The sequence below is a fragment of the Rattus norvegicus genome, chromosome 10 (genome assembly GCF_036323735.1).
Source record: "Rattus norvegicus strain BN/NHsdMcwi chromosome 10, GRCr8, whole genome shotgun sequence".
Classification (NCBI taxonomy): domain Eukaryota; kingdom Metazoa; phylum Chordata; class Mammalia; order Rodentia; family Muridae; genus Rattus; species Rattus norvegicus.
In genome coordinates, this window is record NC_086028.1 from 66,044,979 (window position 1) to 66,065,813 (window position 20,835).

At 44.6% G+C, this 20,835-nt stretch overlaps 1 protein-coding gene across 3 annotated transcripts in view; it reads right to left on the reverse strand.

The window, feature by feature from the left end:
* Window positions 1–20,835, reverse strand: part of Myo1d (myosin ID) — a 276,639-nt gene that overhangs the window by 58,079 nt on the left and 197,725 nt on the right. For all 3 annotated transcript variants that reach the window (NM_012983.2, XM_063268469.1, XM_063268468.1), the window contains 1 exon segment: window positions 12,358–12,512. In NM_012983.2, the coding sequence (NP_037115.2) occupies window positions 12,358–12,512 (155 nt within the window).

The window sequence follows — 20,835 nt, forward strand, 5'->3', positions numbered from 1 at the left end:
TAAATAATCAAATGCAAAAAGTGTTTTTCTTGTCAATTCTTTTGGTTTCAGACACTATACAAGGGGAATTTGGAATAATAACGTGTCCAAGAGAAACTGAAGCAAAGAATCCTGGTTATCTCTCATAGAAAAGCCTGGGACCTGAGGCCTGGAGCTTCAGAGGATGAGGCTAAGAGTGCACGGCACCTGGGGACAACTGAGCCTGCATCACTGTTCCAACCATGTCTGTACCATAGCCTGTGAGAAGTCAGTGAGGAAAGTTCATCTCGAGGAGTCCTCTTATGCTCTTGTCTCTAGTGGTTTTCTATCTGTATCCAAAGCCGTGTGTCACTCAGAACCACAGGCATGGAGTCTTAGGGACACACATGGCCCGGGGATCTCCTATTTCACACGTGCACATGACATGCTGTGCCGAAAGGCAGAACTTCACATTTACCTTGCAGTAGTTTTTTTTTCCCCCCCAAATGATTCTAGCCTGACAAGACATTCTGAATCCTGATTCTGTCATCCACAATGGAAGCCATTCTTCTGGGGTTGTGTTCTTGGCAAATTTAGTGAGTAGGACTTTATTCAAGTTTCTGGAGACTGTCAGATGGGCCTTTCCCAATTAATTATCACCACACTATGCTGACTTTTATAGCTTTTCTCCCTCTTAAACTCCTTATGGCTATTTTAGAAATCTGTGGAAAATATATATTAGGTTCAACAATGTATTTAAAAAAAAATGGAACTCGGAGTTGAAACACAGGGCTTTGGGCATGCCGGGCAAGTGTTCTCTCACTGATATGCACACCCCACTCTAGAGACAGAGTCTTACTGCATAACTCAGGATGGCCTAGACCTTGTTAATGTAATACAGCCTGACCCTGCTCATGATCCCCCGCCTCAGCCTTTTAAGTGCCAGGATCATAAGTATGTGCTACCACATCCAGTTGATCTACTTTTCATTTTGGAATCTTTGTTCACACTAGCAAAACGGGGACATCTTCAGCTGCCATTATCTGGGCCTGTTTCTTTCCAATTGCTGGTCAGTTTTGGAAGGTGGAGGTCCAGTTGGACATGTCCCCCCACCCCCCCTGCCCGCTCTGTGTTCTCCAGATGTGAGTTACCTGTCCTGGATGTCTGAGCTAATAAAGCAACCAGCTGCCCTTGATTTCCTAGCTGGGTTTACATGCCTCTTAGTGCTTATGTTTAGCTCAGTCTTAGTGAGTAAGATGATACCTTTATATGACATGGGCTCTGAGGTGATGTCTTCTCATGCCTGTTCTATAAACAAGCAACATCGCTTCTTCGTTTTTGTTATTATCTTCCCAAGACTTATTACCTTAGGATTTTCTTGGATCTAGATGACAGAAATAAAAAGAAATTTGCCAAATGGCAAACTCATCAAAGTTTCAATCTGTTGAATGATGAGTCTAAAGTCTTCAGACTTGAGTAGATCGTCTTTATGCCCCCTACACTCACAACCCAGTATCTAGTTTGTGTTCTCTGAGTGCTTGCTGAGTGATGGCATGAAATGGAACAGTGTTTGCTGCAGATAAACCACTAGGCTAAGTGTGTTATGGTTATATAAGCTCCTGATCCCAACATAGCTCACAGGACCAGAAATAAACACATTAAGGGAAGCTTTTTAAAATCCCATTAGGGTTATAGCTGACATTCATGTTAGAAGAAAACCAAACAGCACAAGCCAGGGTGTTATCCGCTAATTATCGGGGTGAATTTAGGAATACCTCAGTAGCTCCATTTTGACCTACATGGAAAAGTTCAGTGCTCTGGCCTTTCAAAAGCTAATATGACTGTTCTAAATGTACATTATCTACCTGTGGAGAGGCTGAAAAGACGCGCTCTAGGATTTATTCTCTCCACAATGCTGGACACGTCACAAAGCAAACAAATAGCTTTGATCTGCACAAAAATGCCCTTAGAAACCCTCCGTCAGAAAGGCAGGTACAAAGGAGGAAGCCTGTGTACCTGCCCCCTAGAGGGAGCTCTATTTCAGAAGCGGCAGGCTCAGGGTCCACAGGCCCAGTGCAGAGGGAGAGAAGTGCAGTGTTCACAGGAGACAGCACTCGCTACTGTTTGATTTGGGCCCTGGCTTAGTCACACAGAAAACCTTTAGAAGTTCTCTCTGTGCTCGTTACCACAGATGGCTCTGAGCGTATGTATAAATAGCTTGAGTTTGTTATGTGGAAGCCTGCTATTTGTACATGGGGTTTCCGATCTGGGAAGGGGCAGGTGGGGCCCCACTGCAAACTTCTTAGAGTAGTAAAAACCACTGCTTATGAGCACTGACACCTCCTTCTGGTCCTTGGGTGGGCCCTGCGATTTTGTGACAAACAGATGTTACTGACAGGGTGGGCTCGTATGATTCCTCTGCCTAGTAGCATCTCTAATCTCTCTTACCCTCTATCCCCTTTCCCTCCAAACTCTCCCCTTATTCTGGCTGTTCTTTATAGCAGGTTAGAAGATATTTCCTTTGAACTTTATTTGAAATTAACTTTTAAAATCTGAGGATTAAGTGGTTTTATTTTTAAAAAATCTGCTTTTGCCTGTGCATGGTGGCATACACCTTTAATCTCAGCTTTCAGGACGCAGAGGCAGGAGGATCTCTGTGAGTTTGAGGGTAGCCTGGTTTACACACCAAGTTCTAGCATAGCTAGGACTACACAGAAAGATCCTGTCTCAAAACGAAACGAAACGAAACGAAACCAAACCAGACCAGACCAGACCAGACCAAATCAGACCAGACCAAACCAAACTAATCCAACCCAACCCAACCCAACAAAACAAGACAACAAAAACAAACCCCCAAACAACCATTTTTGTTGTCTCAGTGGCTTTAGCAAGTCAGCCATATTAAAATCTGATGTGCTTAGCCTGATTCCTTCCTATCAGCTATGAAGCCACTACCTCATAAACTTTGTTAAGTGTAGAGATTGGATTCCTGTGTTAGCAGCCTTGGTTGGGCCCTGCACCTTGCCTGTTGAGCAAATACTTTCAACAATGTCAATGCAGAGGACTCTAGGGAGCCCCTGACACAAGGAAGCTCACCACTGCTTTCTCATAATGGATGCACGCTGTTTAATTGCACGGAAATACCAGAGTCTACTTAACCACATAAAGTCTTAATGAACTTTCATATAGCGTTAATGTATTTACAATTTTTTTCAAAGATTTATTTATTTATTATATATAAGTACACCGTAGCTGTCTTCAGATACACCAGAAGAGGGCATCAGATACCATTACAGATGGTTGTGAGCCACCATGTGGTTGCTGGGATTTGAATTCAGGACCTCTGGAAGAGCAAGCAGTGCTCTTAACCTCTGAGCCATCTCTCCAGCCCCCTGTATTTACAATTTTTTATTTATTTTTATTTATTTATTTATTTACTTACTTATTTTTTTTGGAGCTGGGAACCGAACCCAGGGCCTTGTGCTTGCTAGGCAAGCGCTCTACCACTGAGCCAAATCCCCAACCCTACAATTTTTTAAAAGGATTTATTTATTATAATATACAGTGTTCTGCCTGCATGTATATCTACAGATCAGAAGAGGGCACCAGATCGTATTATAGATGGTTGTGAGCCATCATGTGGTTGTTGGGAATTGAACTCAGGCCCTCTGGAAGAGCAGCCAATGCTCTTAACCTCTGAGTCGGCTCTTAAGCTCCCGTATTCACAATTTTAAAAAATGCTATACCATTTTATCTTTCCTGACTAGGATCATTTTTACTTTGTGTGTGTCTGTGTGTACATGTATGCTTGTCCATACCTGCACATTTTAGAGGACCATGTGTACACTAGAGGTTGATGTCAGGTTTTTCTTCTGCTGTTTTCCACCTCGTTTTCTGAGACGGGACCTCTCAATGACTGGAGTTTGCTAGCCAGCTAGCAAGACATGGGATCTGCCCATTTCTATCTGTAGCACATGCCTCAGGAGCTGGCTTTGAGAGGGATCAGAAACCAGGTTCTAAAGCTTGCATAGCCAGCACTTTATCTAGTAAGCCACCTCTCCAGTCCACTTCTGCTCTTCCTTCACTCACTACTCACTTCACCTCCGAGCACTCCTACCTGGGTATACCTCATCCTCTCTCAAAACTAGTCCTCTCTGTATTGAAGACTATGATACGCTAAAAACAGCCATTTCTCTGGTCACAGTGACTGCCATTGGATAGGCACCCTACCCACACTGTGACAGTCTCACTGCCTTGGCTACTGGGAACTGGGATTCCTGGATAATAGACCTGAGATTATGCCCTTACTTACCCTGAGAATTATTTGCAGACATTTCCAGTCATATGGAAGGAGCCACTTGGGGGCAGTGAAGATGATAAACAGAAGATGAAAGATGGAGGTTGTGCCAGGTGTTGACAATCATAGTTGTCCCTCTGCCAGTGAATGCCAGGAGGGGATACACTTCCTGAGGTGTTGGATTGCTAAGCACAAATGACAGCTTGCTTGGGCATATAAGTTTTGAGCCCTAACTTTTCCCTCTCAAAACACTGAGGATGCTGCTCAGGGGATTAAGATATTTTCTGCTGATGGGAAAGCAATCGTATTTTTTTGTCCTTTGTAAGGGCCTCTCTCCACATTCCTAGTTGTGGACAGACACACACACAGATACACACACACACTCACACATACATACCCACAAATACATACACACACAGACACACACACACACAGACACACACACAGACACAGACACACACACACACTCTCACATATACAATGTTAATTCTTAAATTCAAAGCACCTTTATGATAACACACAGCTATTCACTAGCTCTCCACATAAAATACTTGGAGTATAGAAAAGTTTTAAATGAATAGGTTTTACAGAGTAGATACTTTCCTGGAAGGTGCATCTTCTTTCATATGCTTGTCTGTTGTAGCTATGGCAACCTGTCAATTATAAGTCCAATCTAAATTTCAGAGAGGTTAAAATTAAACACACACAGGTGGATCTGAGGACCCAGAATCACCTTTGCTCCAGAATCCTTTCAAGCACACTGCCATTTGAATGTAAGCTTTTGCTCTCAGCCCTCTCTGATATTTTCTAAATCACTGCTCTCGGGACCGGAGAGATGGCTCAGAGGTTAAAGACACTTGCTGCCTTTTCAGGGACTCAGGGTCTGTTCCTAGTGTCATGTCAGGTGGCTCAGATCACCTAGAACTCCTGTTCCAGGGACACTGGCCTCCTCTCGCACTTGCAGCACATGTGGAAATGGCCCCTCTCACCATACATACCACATAGTTAAAAGAATAAAGCATCGTCTCTTCTATATCCTGCCTTATCATTATTTTTCCAATCTATGTTGTTTCATCAACTGCTGTTTTCAGTCTTTCACAGCGACTTAATATCTCTAAAATCTCTGGCTTGACTTGACTACCTGAACATTTTTAGCTGTTTCTTGGCCAGGGTTTCCATTCCGCTCCGTAAGAGTTTCTAGGATGTGAGTTTCCTGCTATCATCCTTTTGTGAAATAGGCTTTTCTTGGAGCTCTTATGTATAGCTCTCCTGCTGGTAGTATCTGTCTTTATAGGCTTCAGAGCGAAGGAGACATCCCCAGCCCTGGGGTCCTCACATGAAAGGGGGCACGTGGTGCCTTCGGGCTCCTCTTCCAGTCCACCTGTCTGTAGTTAGAATCCCCAGCTCGGCCCTTCAGCAGGGGAGCGGGCGCATGTGCACAGCCGTCAGTGAGCTTTTAGTCTTTTACTTATTAAGAAACTGCTGATGTGAGCAGGAATCTACATCCTGCTTCCTCGTCAGCTCACTGACAAGGAGAGTCTGAAATTATGTCTAGTTGTTTAGTTGTTAAAGAAGAGTGAACGAGAAGCTGCAGCTCTCAGCACATCACATACCCTCAGCTCTTCCAGCGCATAAACTTTAGTTGCTGACTTTATATCTTGAAATTCCTAATCACTTGGTCTCTGAATACATCACATTACTTAGAGCTATCCTGTGAACAGTACAGGGAAGGAGGTGCTCACAAAGGGAAGGGCACTGTAAAGGGATTCTTCCTGTCTGTCAACATTTTCTGGTAGGCAAGGTACGGATGTCTGTGAGGAAGGGCCAGAGGCACGGAGTGCCAGCTGGCACTCATTCATGGCAGTTAACTACTTAACAGCTTTCAGCTAGTATTTACAGAGGCCCTTCCACCAGCCAGGCTCGGCTTAAAACACAGGACTGTTGTGAAGAGCAGAAGCAAAGCCTCTGTTCCATGGACTCGTATGCCAGCCAGAGTACGCACAGTAAGGACACACAGGGAAGGTATGTTTCGTCAGACGCAGGTAAAAGCCTGTGTATGAGGGGAATTCAGGCAGGGCAGGGGAGAAGACTGTGCAGTGTGGGGAGGGCGGCTAACTGTAAGGCAGCCAGGGAAGGCCAATAGGGTAACAGGAGCACAAGGGAGGGCCATCTCTGTCACTGGGTAAGTGGTGAGTAGAATTTCCAATTTATATACACACTGAGGACAGCCCCTCCTCCTCCCCAGTTTCCATACGCATCTCTACTGGCAGTAGAGGAATGTGACCCATGACCACTCACTCTTAAACCCTATTCCTTCAGTAATTATAATTCTAAGTAGCCCAAGATGACCATGGTGACATGTTCCTGTAGTCCTAACACTCGAGAGGGTGACACAGGATGAAGACCGTAAATTGGAGACCAACTTGGGCTACATGGCAAGGCCTGGGGGATGGAAGGAAGTACTCGTATACTTCACTGACACCGGTCAAAATTAATGAATTAAACACTAGGCATAGTGCGCATGCCTTGAGTCCCAGCACTTGGGCGGCAGGTGGACCTCTGTGAGGTTGAGGGTAGCTTGGTTTACATAATGAGCTCCACGACAGAGCTATGTAGTGAGGCCCTGTCTTGAAGAAACAAAGGACTGGCAATCTGGTTATTTTTAAGTGGGTTAATTTTGCTTGTAGATTTTTAGTTGGAATATAAATTACATTGCTGAGTATCCAGGTATTTGGGGGAAGCAGTCTAGAAATGCCTAACAAAGACCATGCAAATGCTTCCCAAGGAGTGGGGAGGTACAGGGAATAGCTGGAGGGGCTGGGCAGGGATGGGGTGGGGGAGGGAGTGAGGGTCAGGAGCTGAGGCCCTGGGATGTGACATTCTTCTGTTTCCTCCACCATAGTCAGAAGGTACTTTTCTCCTGGCCACTCACCTGTCCTACCTGGGAAGTGACAGTCTACTTATAGTTTTGATGGAGAGTTAGAGAGAGAGAGAGAGAGAGAGAGAGAGAGAGAGAGAGAGAGAGAGATTGATTCAGCAACGGTGCCCCTTCACTGATGTGGCTTTTGAGAAGCAAGGCAGCAGAGGCACTAACTTCTGCTTTCACTGTAGACACAGAACAGGAAAAAGGAAATTTCCATGCCTGAGACTGGGGTTTCCAGCATCCAGACAGGCAAATGCCTGGACAGCTGCTTAGGGCAGATGGGTCCTTTGACAGCTTAATATTGCAGTTTTTGGTGACTTCTTCGTTAGGAAGGGCCAACAAGACACCATCTGTTTACTGATGAGCAGAATCCTGACTACCGGCAGGTAGTCACTGCTGAGTGAAACCCACACTAAGAGGCAGGTTCATCGTATCTGATGCCTGTGAGCAGACTGCTGTGGCTGACCTTGCCTCCTCAGCCTCAGAAAGGCAGCTTCCCTGCGTCCCTGTGTCGTGGGAGACTGGGAACAGCAGTAACACCAGGAGGATCATGATACAGAAATGTCATAACACATCCTTTGCTTAAGGTTCTTTTGTTCTAACTTTCTAATCAGGAAAAGGAGCAGACGAAGGAATTCAGAGCCATTTATGAAACACTAAAAACAGGCTGCTACCTAGTAACTGAGGAAGTGTGGTAGCATATTCACTACAGAAGGATGGCAGTCAGCCGCCTCAGTGCTGTCGCTCTCCCAGGGCCGAGGTGTTCCTTCTCCAGAGGCAGTTGCCTATTTCCTGCACAGCTTTTGGTATAGTTACATGTGTGTCTACTTATACCTGTAGCTGTACAGTTGGTGCTTCAAGATATACAGAGCATATCACCCCAGTAAGGACGGCGCAACAAAAGGTGTCTATACTATAATGCAGATTTAGGAAGAGGAGGGGGGTGCCCCACATGCTGGGATAATAGGCATGTCCACCATGTCCAGCTTCCCGTGTGGATTGTAACACAGATGCAGAGTTTGTCTCTATGAGGAGATATCTGTGTCTACACACATGGTGGCTAGCCACACACACCATTCCGACCGTGCCTCATCCTCCTACTTTAGAAATGGCTTTGTGCCAGTAGGGTACTCCTGTTGTTCTACTGGTTTTTATGTGAAAATAAAGGCACTGAGAAGTCCTGCAGGAGGCAAACCTCATGGCTTCGCTGGCATATCCCAAATACACTTGACTTTAGAGATTTCTCATCTGTGGACTCTAGCTGGACTAGCCGGCATGCTTCTGTCAGATGTTTCTGGGTAGCATCTGTTTGAATGGTTTATCCCTGAGCTGTACTGGCTGTCTATTAAACAATTTTCTTTTTGTGCATGTTTGAATATTGGGAATTGAGACTGAGGCCCTGTGCTTACTGGGTATTTGCCTCACTACTGCACTCCATCCTTAGCCCTGAGTAATCTGAGTGTGACCTTTTGGAAAACACTTTATTAAAGACTATCTTCTGGGCAGGGGAAAGCTTGTGCTTAACCCATGTGAGCCCACTGACCCAGATGCTTTAGGACACACGAAACACAGGTGGCGCATGTTTGAGGGAGGGGGCAGGGTGAGTGGGCACTGCAGGAGGTGAAAGAAAGTCTTATCCCCTGAACTGTGGTTGGTGTGGGACTCCCATGGACGTGCCAGGAACTGAATGGCTTAAGCTCCCCAAGAAGACGGTGATGGAGATCAATTTACTGAATTGACTTGGGCCTTGTTCTTATGCCTTCTCTCTCAAGTTAACTCATAAATGTTTGAAGTGGTGGGTTGTATATTCTTGGCATTTGTATCTTTGGTAATCTTTGGAATGTCAGACATGAATTCTATCTCACTGGATGTGAAATTTTTGTGTTCTTATAAATAGTCATGAGATCTGCCCCAGGATATTGTCTATGGAAGCAGGTGGGCTTAGCTTTGAAGACTTACTGGACAGTATCTGCTAGAGAAGCACTGTTCCTAGGGCCAATGTTTATGTCTCTTCCTGAGGCAAGATCTCTGAGTTCTGACACAAATTTCTGTGACTGTGGGGGGTGCCCAGTTTGCCTTGATAGAACCTTGTCCCCGTCTCCTGGGTGCCATTCCCTAGCTGTGCGGTTTCCCTCATCACATACTCATTAGCTCTTTGGGAGTGCTTAGGGGGTCTTATGAGATCTCTAGAGGTCCGTGTGCATCTCATCTCTGGTGCTTTCGTCTTCAGACTTGCTGGCCTAGCGTCCTCAGGCTGCCCCATGGGCCCATAGCCTCAGGAGAATACTCTACCTGGGTCCCCTGTGTGCACCATGGCTCTGCCCACCTATAGCAGGAACTACCTGACTTTGCCTCATGTAAAACATTTTTTTTCCTGTATTGTTTATTTCTGTTGTTGTTTAAGCACAGAAATAGGGGTGTAGAGGTCTAGTCCCGGCCACCCCACCTTGGTTCTCTCTCTCTTTTTATTGTTTCTTCTTTTTTTTTCCCCCTTGAGACAGGGTCTTTTTGTCTCTGATTGGTCAGGAACTCACCACATTCAGTAGGCTGGCCTTGAATCATAGAAGTCTGCCTGTCTCTGCCTCCTGGGTGCTGGGATTAAAGGTGTGTGACATTATGCCTGCTCTCTTGATCCTCCGTCTGTGTGTGGTGAGTGCTGACAGGGATGTGCCACCATGCCTAGCCTTTCCTGCTTCTTATCCATATACAAGGCTTATTCCTCACCTCCCCCTCTATCTGCCTTTGCCAATTTTCCCTGGCTGTTTCCTGGTTGTTGCTGAAGGGTAGCCCTTGGGGACACCCAGCTAAATGGTTCTGTGATTTCTATTGGGTTGGGGCCTCCCGCCAGTCTTCTGCACAGGGTTACCCTTCCCCACCCTTCCCTCAGCAGTATGTGTTCTTTGTCACTGGGCTCTGTATGACTTGTAGGTCACAGGCCTGCTGTATGGTGGCCCTGTGACCACTTCTGTTCAGCTCTGATCTGCAGCTATCAGTCTGCTTTTGTTTCTTCCCTTTTCCCAGCCCTGCGCTTACTCATTTTGGGTGTTACCCGATAGTGGGAGGTACAGCATCTTATGAAACCGTAGTTTTGTCTTCTATCGGAAGTACTTTTCTCTCCTGCAGTCTGGTGAGTACACAGGTAGAGCTGAGCTTCCAAGCGGACTTGCCTCCTGTGTTCTCAGGGTACATACAGCCTCACTGCCCTATGGGCTGACTGCCGTGCAGTTTCGAACCATGTTCCCTCCGACTTCTGACTTTAAAACGTCTCAGAATGTGCTTAGGGAAAATCTAAAGATAAAGAGTTGTAAAGAACCCAATCCCTGTCCCTTGATTAACTCAGAGACAGTTAGAAGTAGGAGGCCTACACCTCGGAACAATCTGCACACTGCAGGAGAGCCACAGCTGGGTTCCAGGGCCCTCCTGGCAGGGCTGGGGGGGGGGGGAAGAGACCTTTACTGCCAGCTGGGATTTACTAAACAAGAACTAAGACGGAGACAGGGACACTTCAATCCCTCAGGCAAGACAACTGTACTCAATAGTACAAGTCTCAACTCCGACAACAAGCTATGTTCATTCTATTGTCCATACCCTGGCATGGCTAAATATTTACAGGAAGACATGCTTGCTCATTCGAGTTAGGGATATTTACTGCAGACGCCTCCATCACAACCTTTCATTCCGAACCCTTTGAAGGCTTAGCTTTACAGATGTTGGGCAGATGCAAGAAATCAATCTGGGACCCCAGCCTGGTGCCACCAACACAAGGAAGGGCCAGGCCCTTCCTTCTCAGCTACTGCCACACACGATAACTGTCTCTGGGAATGCTCCCACAGACACTCAGCAGAGGGCTTTACTGAAGTCTTGGGGATCAATCCCTCAGTCCAGTCAAGCAGACAATATGGATGAACCATCATAAAGCCTACCAGGTGACCACTAAGCATAATTTATAAGACATATAAATATATAAAGATTCATTTTGATTTAGAATAGAAAACAAACCAAGACTGTTTACATTATACCATATACATTTATCAGCAAAATAATGACAGTAGACTCTGTGGACATGGGTATAACACCAGCAGGGAGCTCTGAGCATTTCTAAGAACATGGAAATGTCTTTCAGGAAGAAAAGGAACTGCCACCTGTACCATTTGCCACCATTGATTTCATAGCATGACCTTGTTCATTTTCACATCAAGATGGGGTGGGGCGGGGTTGGGGGGAAAGCACACCATGATGAGAACATAAACTCAGGAGGGGACACCGCCCCAATACTCCATGACCACTTACAGCAAAGAAAACTTCATCTCCAACATTTCAACAAATAACTTGATAAACGACTTCTCTGTTTAAAAGTATTTACTGACTCGTTCCTACCACTGGGGGAGGGGAAGTGTCCTGTGGTCCATATCTATAATTTTAATTTTATTATTTTTATGTGTATGTGATGAGTGTTTTGCCTGCATTGTATGTCTTTGCACTATAAAAGTGTGTATTGCCCACACAGGCCAGAAGGTGTCAGATCTCCTGGAATTGGAGTTACGAATGGTTGTAAGCCTCTGGGGGCTGAGAACTGAACCTGTGTCCTCTGGAAGAGTAGCCAGTGCGCTTCACTGCTGAGCCATCTCTCCAGCCTATATGATTGTTCCAACTTCCCGTGCCCTTTCCCCCAGATGCCATCCTGCTTTAAAATGACTTTCTCAGAATATGCTGTTTTCTGTCCTGACTGACTCTATAACAATTTCCCCCTGTCCTGGGAATTTCCTCAACCTCTATGAACCCTCATGCTATCTTAAGTCTGCCTTCTAACTGGTTTATAGCCATGGCAGACACACTAACTGATCATATTTGGGATAAATGTGCAATGGTGGCCATAAGAATATAAAGTAATTTCTTCCATTGTTTGGATTGAATTACATTACATTTGGATTGGCAGCAATGAAATAACCACAAGGGAAATCTCTCATTGTTGACAAAGCTAGATACTGGAAAAGTATCCTAGTCTTGAAATAAGTCTGGATGCTAATTTTACCTTCTGTGAAAAAGATGCTTTAGTTTGTCCTTGTGGAGGAAAACAACAGTATATTCACATTGGCATGAGCCAAGTTCAGTGGTTAAGTGTGATCAAACATTTCGTGTATTTAAAACTTGTCTTTTAGCTACAAAAATAAAATTTTACCTCTTGAAATGATTCACCAGGACTCCAACAAGTTCTCCAATCCGGCTCTCATGGGTCGGCTGTTTGCTGAAGAGGCAGACGATGAGGTCTTTGTTGTCTTTTGTGTGGAACACTACAAGCTGGTCCTTTCCATTGGACACACTCAGGCCAGTCAACTGCAAAGAGGGGCACACAGGGCGTTAGCTATCCCTGGAAGGACGGGTTAAATCCGGCTATGGCAACATGCTGAGGACGTTCGCCTTTATCAAGTTTCATGGAATAAGGAGACAAAAACAAAAAACAATAAAGGTAAGAAATAATGTGATTGGAAATCAAGGTAACAAGATGACGATTCTTTCAGAAGATGAATAAAACTGGCAAGCTTCTAGCTTAAGAGACAAAGGTGGAGAGACATTATTGCCAGGGTTAGGAACATAAGGGGGTCTATCAGCACAGACCACAATGACGTCAATATAAAAAGGGATTATTTGACCATCTCTGGGTCCAGAGTACTCAGCAACTCAAACCAAACAATTCCTTGAAAGCACTGAATCCCCCTCTCTTCTCCAAATAGTCTGACTGGTCTGTATCTATTGAAGAGATTAAATCTCCTAAATATTTCCAGAAAAATCCTAGGCCCAGATGATTTCATTGGTGAACTATCCCATACATCTAAAGAAATACCATCAATTCTCCATATCTCTTCGAAAAAATAGAAGGGAACACATCTAACTCATTTTAAGAATCATCGTTCTGACACACAATAATAGATAGCATAAGAAAATAATAAACTGATGTTCTCTATGAACTAGGACATAAAACCATCAGCAAACTGAACTTAATAACATATCTGAAAAATACACAATGAAGCAAAAATAAAACAAAACAAAAATAAAATACCTGGCCCTACAATGACTTTTTAAAAGCTAAAATATTTAGAAATCTAAAAAAGTGTTTGTTAGGACCTACATATTGCAAACTACTAAATACTGATAAAGTCAAATTACAATACAGATGAAAAAAGACCCTAAAAAATGAAAAGAAAATGCAATTAGGGACTGGAAAATTTAGTACTGTTTAGATCCCAATTTTCTATAAACTGATTTACAGATGTAATAAATGTCGGACAAAATGTTTGGTTAAACATCAAAAAGCTGACCCTGCAGTGCATGTGGAAAGGCGAGGGAGCGAAAGCAGGCACAGCAATTTTGAAAAAGAAAAGCAAGGTTGGAAGACTATGTCGCTGACTTTAATGGTAACTACAGAGCAGAAGTCACCAGGACAACATAATCTGTGAAGAGGTGAAAACTAAGATCAGAAATACAGTCACACAACTATGACCAGTGCCTCGCCCACAAAGGTGCAAAGGTGACTCAGCAGAGAACAGACAATCTGGACAACCTGGGATATTTGGGCATCTATATTTCAACAGAAACAAGTGTTCATTCAAGTCTCAGCCCTCCCAACTCAATTCAAGAGGGACCAGAGGTCTAAACATAGAATGCTAACTATTAGACTTCTAGAAGAAAACTAATGATAAGAAATTACTGCACCGGGGTTGGGGATTTAGCTCAGTGGTAGAGCGCTTGCCTAGCAAGCGCAACGCCCTGGGTTCGGTCCCCAGCTCTGAAAAAAAGAATAAAAAAAAAATTACTGCACCCCCCCAAAAAAATTACTGCATCAAAGAAAGCATATGAACAACAAGTGAACATGGAGAGGTGTTTAACTTTTTTAGAAGATACAAATAAAACTCATAATGAGATATAGACCACAAACCTGCCTGAGAAAAATCAGAACACACACATAGACACAGACAGACAGACAGACAGACACATACCCACACCGCCACAAAACCTCAAACCTTTGTTAATACAAAAATTACATACAGGATTGCTTGTAGTAGCCCTATAATGACTCCAACAAATGTAATCAAATGCCTATTAATAGGTGAATGGATAAACAAACCAAGACACGTCTATAAACAATGCTGAGCATTGAGGAAGAACAAACTGATGGTGCAGATGATTCTATATCAAGCGTAAACATCAAAGGCGTTGTGTTCAGTGCAAGCAGTCAGTCTCCAGTGGTCACACACACGACTTCACTTCTAAGTTTTCTAGCATGATGGAGTCACTTTGTGCCCTGACCACTGTAGTGTTTACTACAATGTCTTAAGACTCACAGCATTTCCCACTGCAGGCAATGCTGATGTGCCACCCCTCACTGCCACTGGTGCCATCAGTGAGTGAGCAGCTAGCAGGGACCCGGCAGCTGTGACAGTGTGTGTGCTGGCACCAGGGCTGGATCTAGCAAAGAAAGAAACCTCACTGTCAGGGGAGTCAGTGCAGCAGATGCTGGAGGATATCGAGGCACAGAAGGCTCTTCAGTCGTAGATCTGGAAGGCTAGGGAGAATCCTCCGGTTTACAGAGGAGGAAAGCAGCGTTCAAGGTGCTCAGGTGATGTGTTGACCCAGAGACCCGAAATCAGGCTACGAACTGACTCACACTTGCAGGTATTTTTCCCTATCATACCCAGTTTAAATTCTTTCTTTTTGCTTTGCTTTTCTCCTTCCTTTCTTTCTTCCTTCCTCCCTCCCTCCCTCCCTCCTTCCCTCCTTTCTTTAAGTGCTGGGATCCATCTCAGAGTCCTCAGCCTGCTAGCAAGTACTCTACCACGGGGCTATACCCTCAGTCATATCACACGAAGCTTTTCCAAATACCACACATAAGTGAATGTAAGATTCACAAATTGTACTTCATGAAAATGTATTCATATGAGGTGAGCTCTCAGGTAGATTTTATTTGCTTATTTAGTGTGTGTGTGGGCACCCACGGCCACACAGTTTATGTGTGGAGGTCAGAAGTCAACGGGTGGGGGTTGGATCTCTCCTTCCACCGTGTGCATGTCAGGGATAGAGCTTAGGCCGTTGGCTTGGTGGCCAGTTCCTTTACCCACGGAGCCATTCCACCATGCCCTGGTGGTGGGGCATTTTAACAAATGTCAGGTCAGTGTTTGATGGAGAGCAGGGCAAACAGTTAAATAACTGGAAGTCCTTCACTAACTCCAGTACAAATGGCTGTCTGAGGCTAGGGGTAAGGCAGTATAGCAATTTCTCTGCCACTTAGACATACTGCATCCAGATGATTTTTGTATGATTAAGTTAAAAATATCATTTTCATTTGAAAAATATTTTTTTTTTTTTTTTTTTTTGGTTCTTTTTTTCGGAGCTGGGGATCGAACCCAGGGCCTTGCGCTTCCTAGGTAAGCGCTCTACCACTGAGCTAAATCCCCAGCCCCTTGAAAAATATTTTATGCCTATGATGCCTCACTCTCATTTGATTACTTTATTTGTGAGATCCAAAATTGAATTTGTGTAGCACTTCACAGGAAAGCTTGATTAAAACCTAATAAAATGAGAACTGGAGCAGCAGTAACCGCCAGCGATTTCCAGGCCCTGCGAGTACAGGGGCTGGCAAGAGCAGCTGAGGCAGCATGCTGCTGGGGGCCCCCCCTTGTGCTCACACAGAGGACCACTTCCCAGAATGCCCTCCCTTCCCCATCAGAGCTCCCCCCACCCCCGCCTCCTTCCCTATTTTTCTCTGAGGAGAGCTGCACCTCTGCAAGTGGGAATTCGTTCCTTCTCTGTGTGTTTAGGTATTACTGTGTGTCGAGTCCTGGTTCTCAAGAGAGAGACTGAAGCACTGAGCTTGCTCCACGACACAGGGAAAGATTAGGTCCTCCTGTCTGGAGGCAGACAAAGAACAGGAGAGAAAGTCTCCTGTTCTGGGAGGCCACCTGGTGAGTAGGAAGGCTGTGGGTTGGGAGGGATCTGTCTGTGAAACCCACTTCAGCCTTGCGCGATCTCAGATGTCCATGCAGTTTCCTGGGGCTCAACCTCCTGTGCTGCCAGCTCTCGGGCCAGCGGCACGGGGCTCTACTTTATTCTTGTGCCTCAGCGCCTCCAAATGCTGGGATCACAGGCGCTCTCAGGACGGGATGATGATTCTTACAGGACTTGGAAAGTTCTATCACGTGGAAAAATGTGGAAGCCATCCTGATTATTTAATTATTTAATTCTGATAGCAAGATTTGATGTTTCATGCTCTCTCTTATGGTCTTATATGAGTGCCCCTGAACCCCAACAATCCGATGTGAATATCATGAGTATAAATGGAAAAACCCAAATAATCAAGTTGAATCCACAACTGAAAGGTTGGCTTGCATTAGGAAAGCATCAGTAAAACTCAGTTGATGAGGAGGCCACATCTTTCTGCTATCTGCATGGCCTATGCTTGTCTAACTAGAGGGGCATTCCTTGAGCTCTGACTGGATAGCTTTCAATTCTTTAAGGCAAGCAAGCATACAATTGTAGATATGCGTCATTTTTATTTCATGATTCCTCATGTGTACAAATGACACCCTTTCTACAGCAAGTATTTATTACTAGCTCGTCCTTCTTATTGGTATAGCTTTTCCTAACTACTTGGTAGTCTTTGGCAATAAAGTGCTGTAGACAGAGGAGAAAACACATCTGCCTTCCTTGGAATTAGAGTATGAAAGGCCTCAGATCTGGTTGACTGTGGAGAACTCTACCTGGATCTTTTAATATAACTAAACCAAAAGGAGTTCATGTATGTGTGTATGTATCCATAACACATACACATAGGTGCCTTTGGAGGTCAGAAGAGAACCTCTTGGAGCTGGAGTTACAGGTAGGTGTGAAGTATATTATGGGGGTACTGGGAACAGAAATTTGGGTCCTCTGGAAGAGCAGTATGCATTCTTAACCTCTGAGCCATTCTTTTAGTCTGTAATGTATTAGTCTGTATTTTTAACCTATAAACATATGCCACCTATATCTTATTTTTATAAATAGCAGGTAAAAGAAATAATGGATTGGAAATTAGAAACATAACCCCACTTCTATACACCCTTAACAGGATTTTTAGAAATTGAGGTATAGGGGCTGCAGAGGTGGCTCGTCAGGTAGGAGTACTGGCTGCTCTTCTAGAGGGCCATGGTGGCTCAGAACTCTCTGCAACTCCAGCCCCAGAGGACCCAATGCCTCCTTCTGGCCTGCAAGGGTACTGCATACATATGTGCATAGACTCATTAAAAAAAGTTAGGCATTTAACTGCTGGTAGGAATGTAAATGTATTGCTATTATAGAAATCAAAATGGAGATTTCCCAAAAGAACAAAAGAGAACTACCAAATAATTCAGCAACAGTACTCCAGGCGCATACCTGAAGGAGAGAGACATGGCAGATACCTGCACAGCCAGGTTCACCGTGGCACTGTCCACAGCAGCCAAGCTGTGGAGCCAGCCTAGATCCCCATCAGCAGACAGATGGGCTAAAAGGTGGCAGATCTACTCAGTGGAATTTTGCTTGTTATGTCTCTTTCAGAAAAGTGATCAGGCCTGGAGATGATTATGTTAAGCAAGGCAGATTAAAGAAGGCAAAGATTGCATTTTTCTCTTATATATAGAACCCTAGATCTCTCCCATATGTGGAATCTAGATATGTATGATATGAAAATTGTGGGGGGACCAGTCAGGAAACAAAGGGGAGTGGTGGGAGGGAGAGGGGAAGGCAGGAGAGGAGAGAGGCAAATGAATATCATCCAAGCACATGTCTGAAAATGCCAGAATGTATTTTGTACGTTTGGTATATTCTAAACCTGAAGTACAAGTTAGAATACAATTTGCGTGTGTGTTGTATGTAACATGTAGTAACATTCATAGATCCTCAAGCATACAGATGGGAGATTCTGACACCAACATTAAGATGGGAAATAAACCTGCGCACCAGTGCGCTCTCCTGGCTGTTCTTCGCTTTCAGTCTTAGCTCTGGATCTGGATGGAACTGTGATTTGGGGACTTTGGGGATTTAGTGTTTTGAGGATGGGTGGGTGGGTGAGCATGAAATAGTCTCACTCTGTAGTGTAGCCAAGCTCAGACCTGTAACAGTCCCCCTCCTCCAGTGCATAGAGCAGCAGACTACAGATGCTCTAGCTGCTGTGCCCAGCTTTAAAAATTCATATGAGGGCTGGAGAGATGGCTCAGTGGTTAAGAGCACTGACTGCTCTTCCAGAGGTCCTGAGTTCAATTCCCAGCAACCACATGGTGGCTCACAACCATCTGTAATGGGATCTGATGCCCTCTTCAGGTGTGTCTGAAGAAAGCTACAGTGTACTTATATATAATAAATAAATAAATTAAAAAAAACCTCATATGGGCTACAAAGATGATTACTTAGACTGTTAAATCCAGGGGTCCACTGTAGTAATATTGAACGATCGCCCTATCCTCTATTTATAGACAAAGATTTTTTTTTAAAAAAATATTGATCTTCAGAAGGGCCTGGTAGACCCTGTCTCAAAATAAAATCACAAACAAACAAACAAATGCAAGCCTGGGAATGTAGTTTGGTGGGAGAACGCTTGCTTAGCATATGTAAGGCCGTATGCCCAATCCTCAGTATAGAAAATAAGCACATACATGGAGAAACTAATTTAGAATATTTGTATTAGTTCTTTGAAATTTGATAAAACAGTTTAGTCATCTTTACCCTCACTCCTCTTCCGACCTCTCTACCTTTCTCTGCTTCAGGTCCTTTTTTATAAAAATTCTCCACTGAGTTCAATTTGTGCTGACCATACACTGATAGGTGTGGGGCCATCCATTGGATAGGGTCAACCTTCCAGGCAACACACCCTTAAGGACTGTCTCTCCTTCCCCTGAAGCTGTCAGAATCTGTAAATCGCTCTTCAGTTAGGATGGGGGTTCACAGTCCTCCTCCCTCCGGGTCAGAATGCTGACCACGGCTGTGTAAGTTCACGAGTGCCACAGTCCTCTCTTATCTAGGAGACATGCTCCGCTCCTCCCTGACCTCTGGTTCTTCCAATCTTTCTGCTTCCTCTTCTATAGTGACCTGAGCCTTGGCAGGGGGTGCTGTCCCATCAGTGGCTGAGCGCTCCACTAACACATATTCTCTGCATTTTGATCAGTCCTGAGTTTCTTGCTAACTATTGTACAAGGAATTCTCAGATGAGTTCTGAGAGCTGTGCTAATCTCTGGCAAATTCTAATTTTTAGAGGTGATTATGCTGGTGGTCTTAAAGAAGCTATTTAAATTCTTACAGCAACAGAATGCAGCTTCTTTTTTCCCACAATTACCTTTGGCCTTAGTGCGCCATGCAGTGACTGGGCACTTGCCTTGCACGCTTGAGGTCCTGGGTTCAAACATTCACAACCACCAAAAGTGCTTGAAATTAAAGCTTGAAATTTAAGTTTGCAATTTAAGCTTGTTGGTTGCTGTAGCAGGCAGGGGACATAGTCTGGCGAGGGTCACTGTAACTGTCACTGTGTTTGTCTGTTTTCTTTCACAGTCCCCTTTCCCTTCCATGTCTTTATACCTCAACCTGATTGTATCCCCATGTGCATGTCAGACAAAACTGTGGGTCCTAGAAATAACAGCTGTAAAACTAAGAATTCTGTGAGTGAGCTCCAAGAAACTGCAGCTTTCTGAAGCACATGACTCACAGGTAAAGGCTCAGGTGCTTCATGACAAAAGACTAAATAACATGATAGGCTGGGTCACATTAACACATTCTCTCCTCAGGGACCACAGAGAACTTCCTGGGCCATCACTGTGTCTTGATTCCCTTTGAGGGGGTGGGGGAGTGACTGTTCCAGATTTGCTCTGTGGTCCTCTCATTGGGAGGACATCTCTCAGCTGGCTACAGTCCTCTCAGCACACACCCCAGAGGACCACAGTAACTTGCGCATTTCTGCCCTCCAGAGAGATGTGGGTGTTGATGAAATTGAAGTGGCCCTGGAGTTTCTCCAGGTCCTGCTTGTATTCTGAAATATACACTGTCTCTTGAATTTCCTATTCTCTACTTCATTTCTTCAGTTTGACTGCAGGGCTTTAACAATTATGCTCTTTTGATCTCAGCAAATTGATTTGGCTACTTCTCAATGGAGAACGTTCTGTTCATTCTGTCTTTCATCCGACACTTGGAAGACAGTTGGGCTGGCTCTTCACAGGATTCTGTGTGACCTCCCATCTCGCTCTCTCTCCCCTTTTCCTCCTTTTCTCCCGACTCTCACTCCTCTTGCTCCTGCCGTCCTGTCTCAGTAAGATTTAAATCCCAAATCCGATCGGTACTGTCTCATCATGGACATATCACACTGCTTAGGATAACTGAGAGTTGATCTTCTTGTAAACAACTAAGTACTCGTGCCCCGAGCCACTGTCTAAGCAAGCTGACTGTCCCCAGGTTACCACGTTGAGAGGAAGCCAAGTCTTACAGAGCACAGACATTCTGGGTCAGCAGCACTGGTACTGGGTCAGACAAACACGAGGGCTTCAGTGTTTCACACCCGTGTTTATCTTAATCTTTTCTCTATTGTAATAACATGTCACAGTACCACAGGCAAATGGTGATGGAACAAGGTTAACTGTGGCAGACAACTCTGGTGTATGGCTGAGGG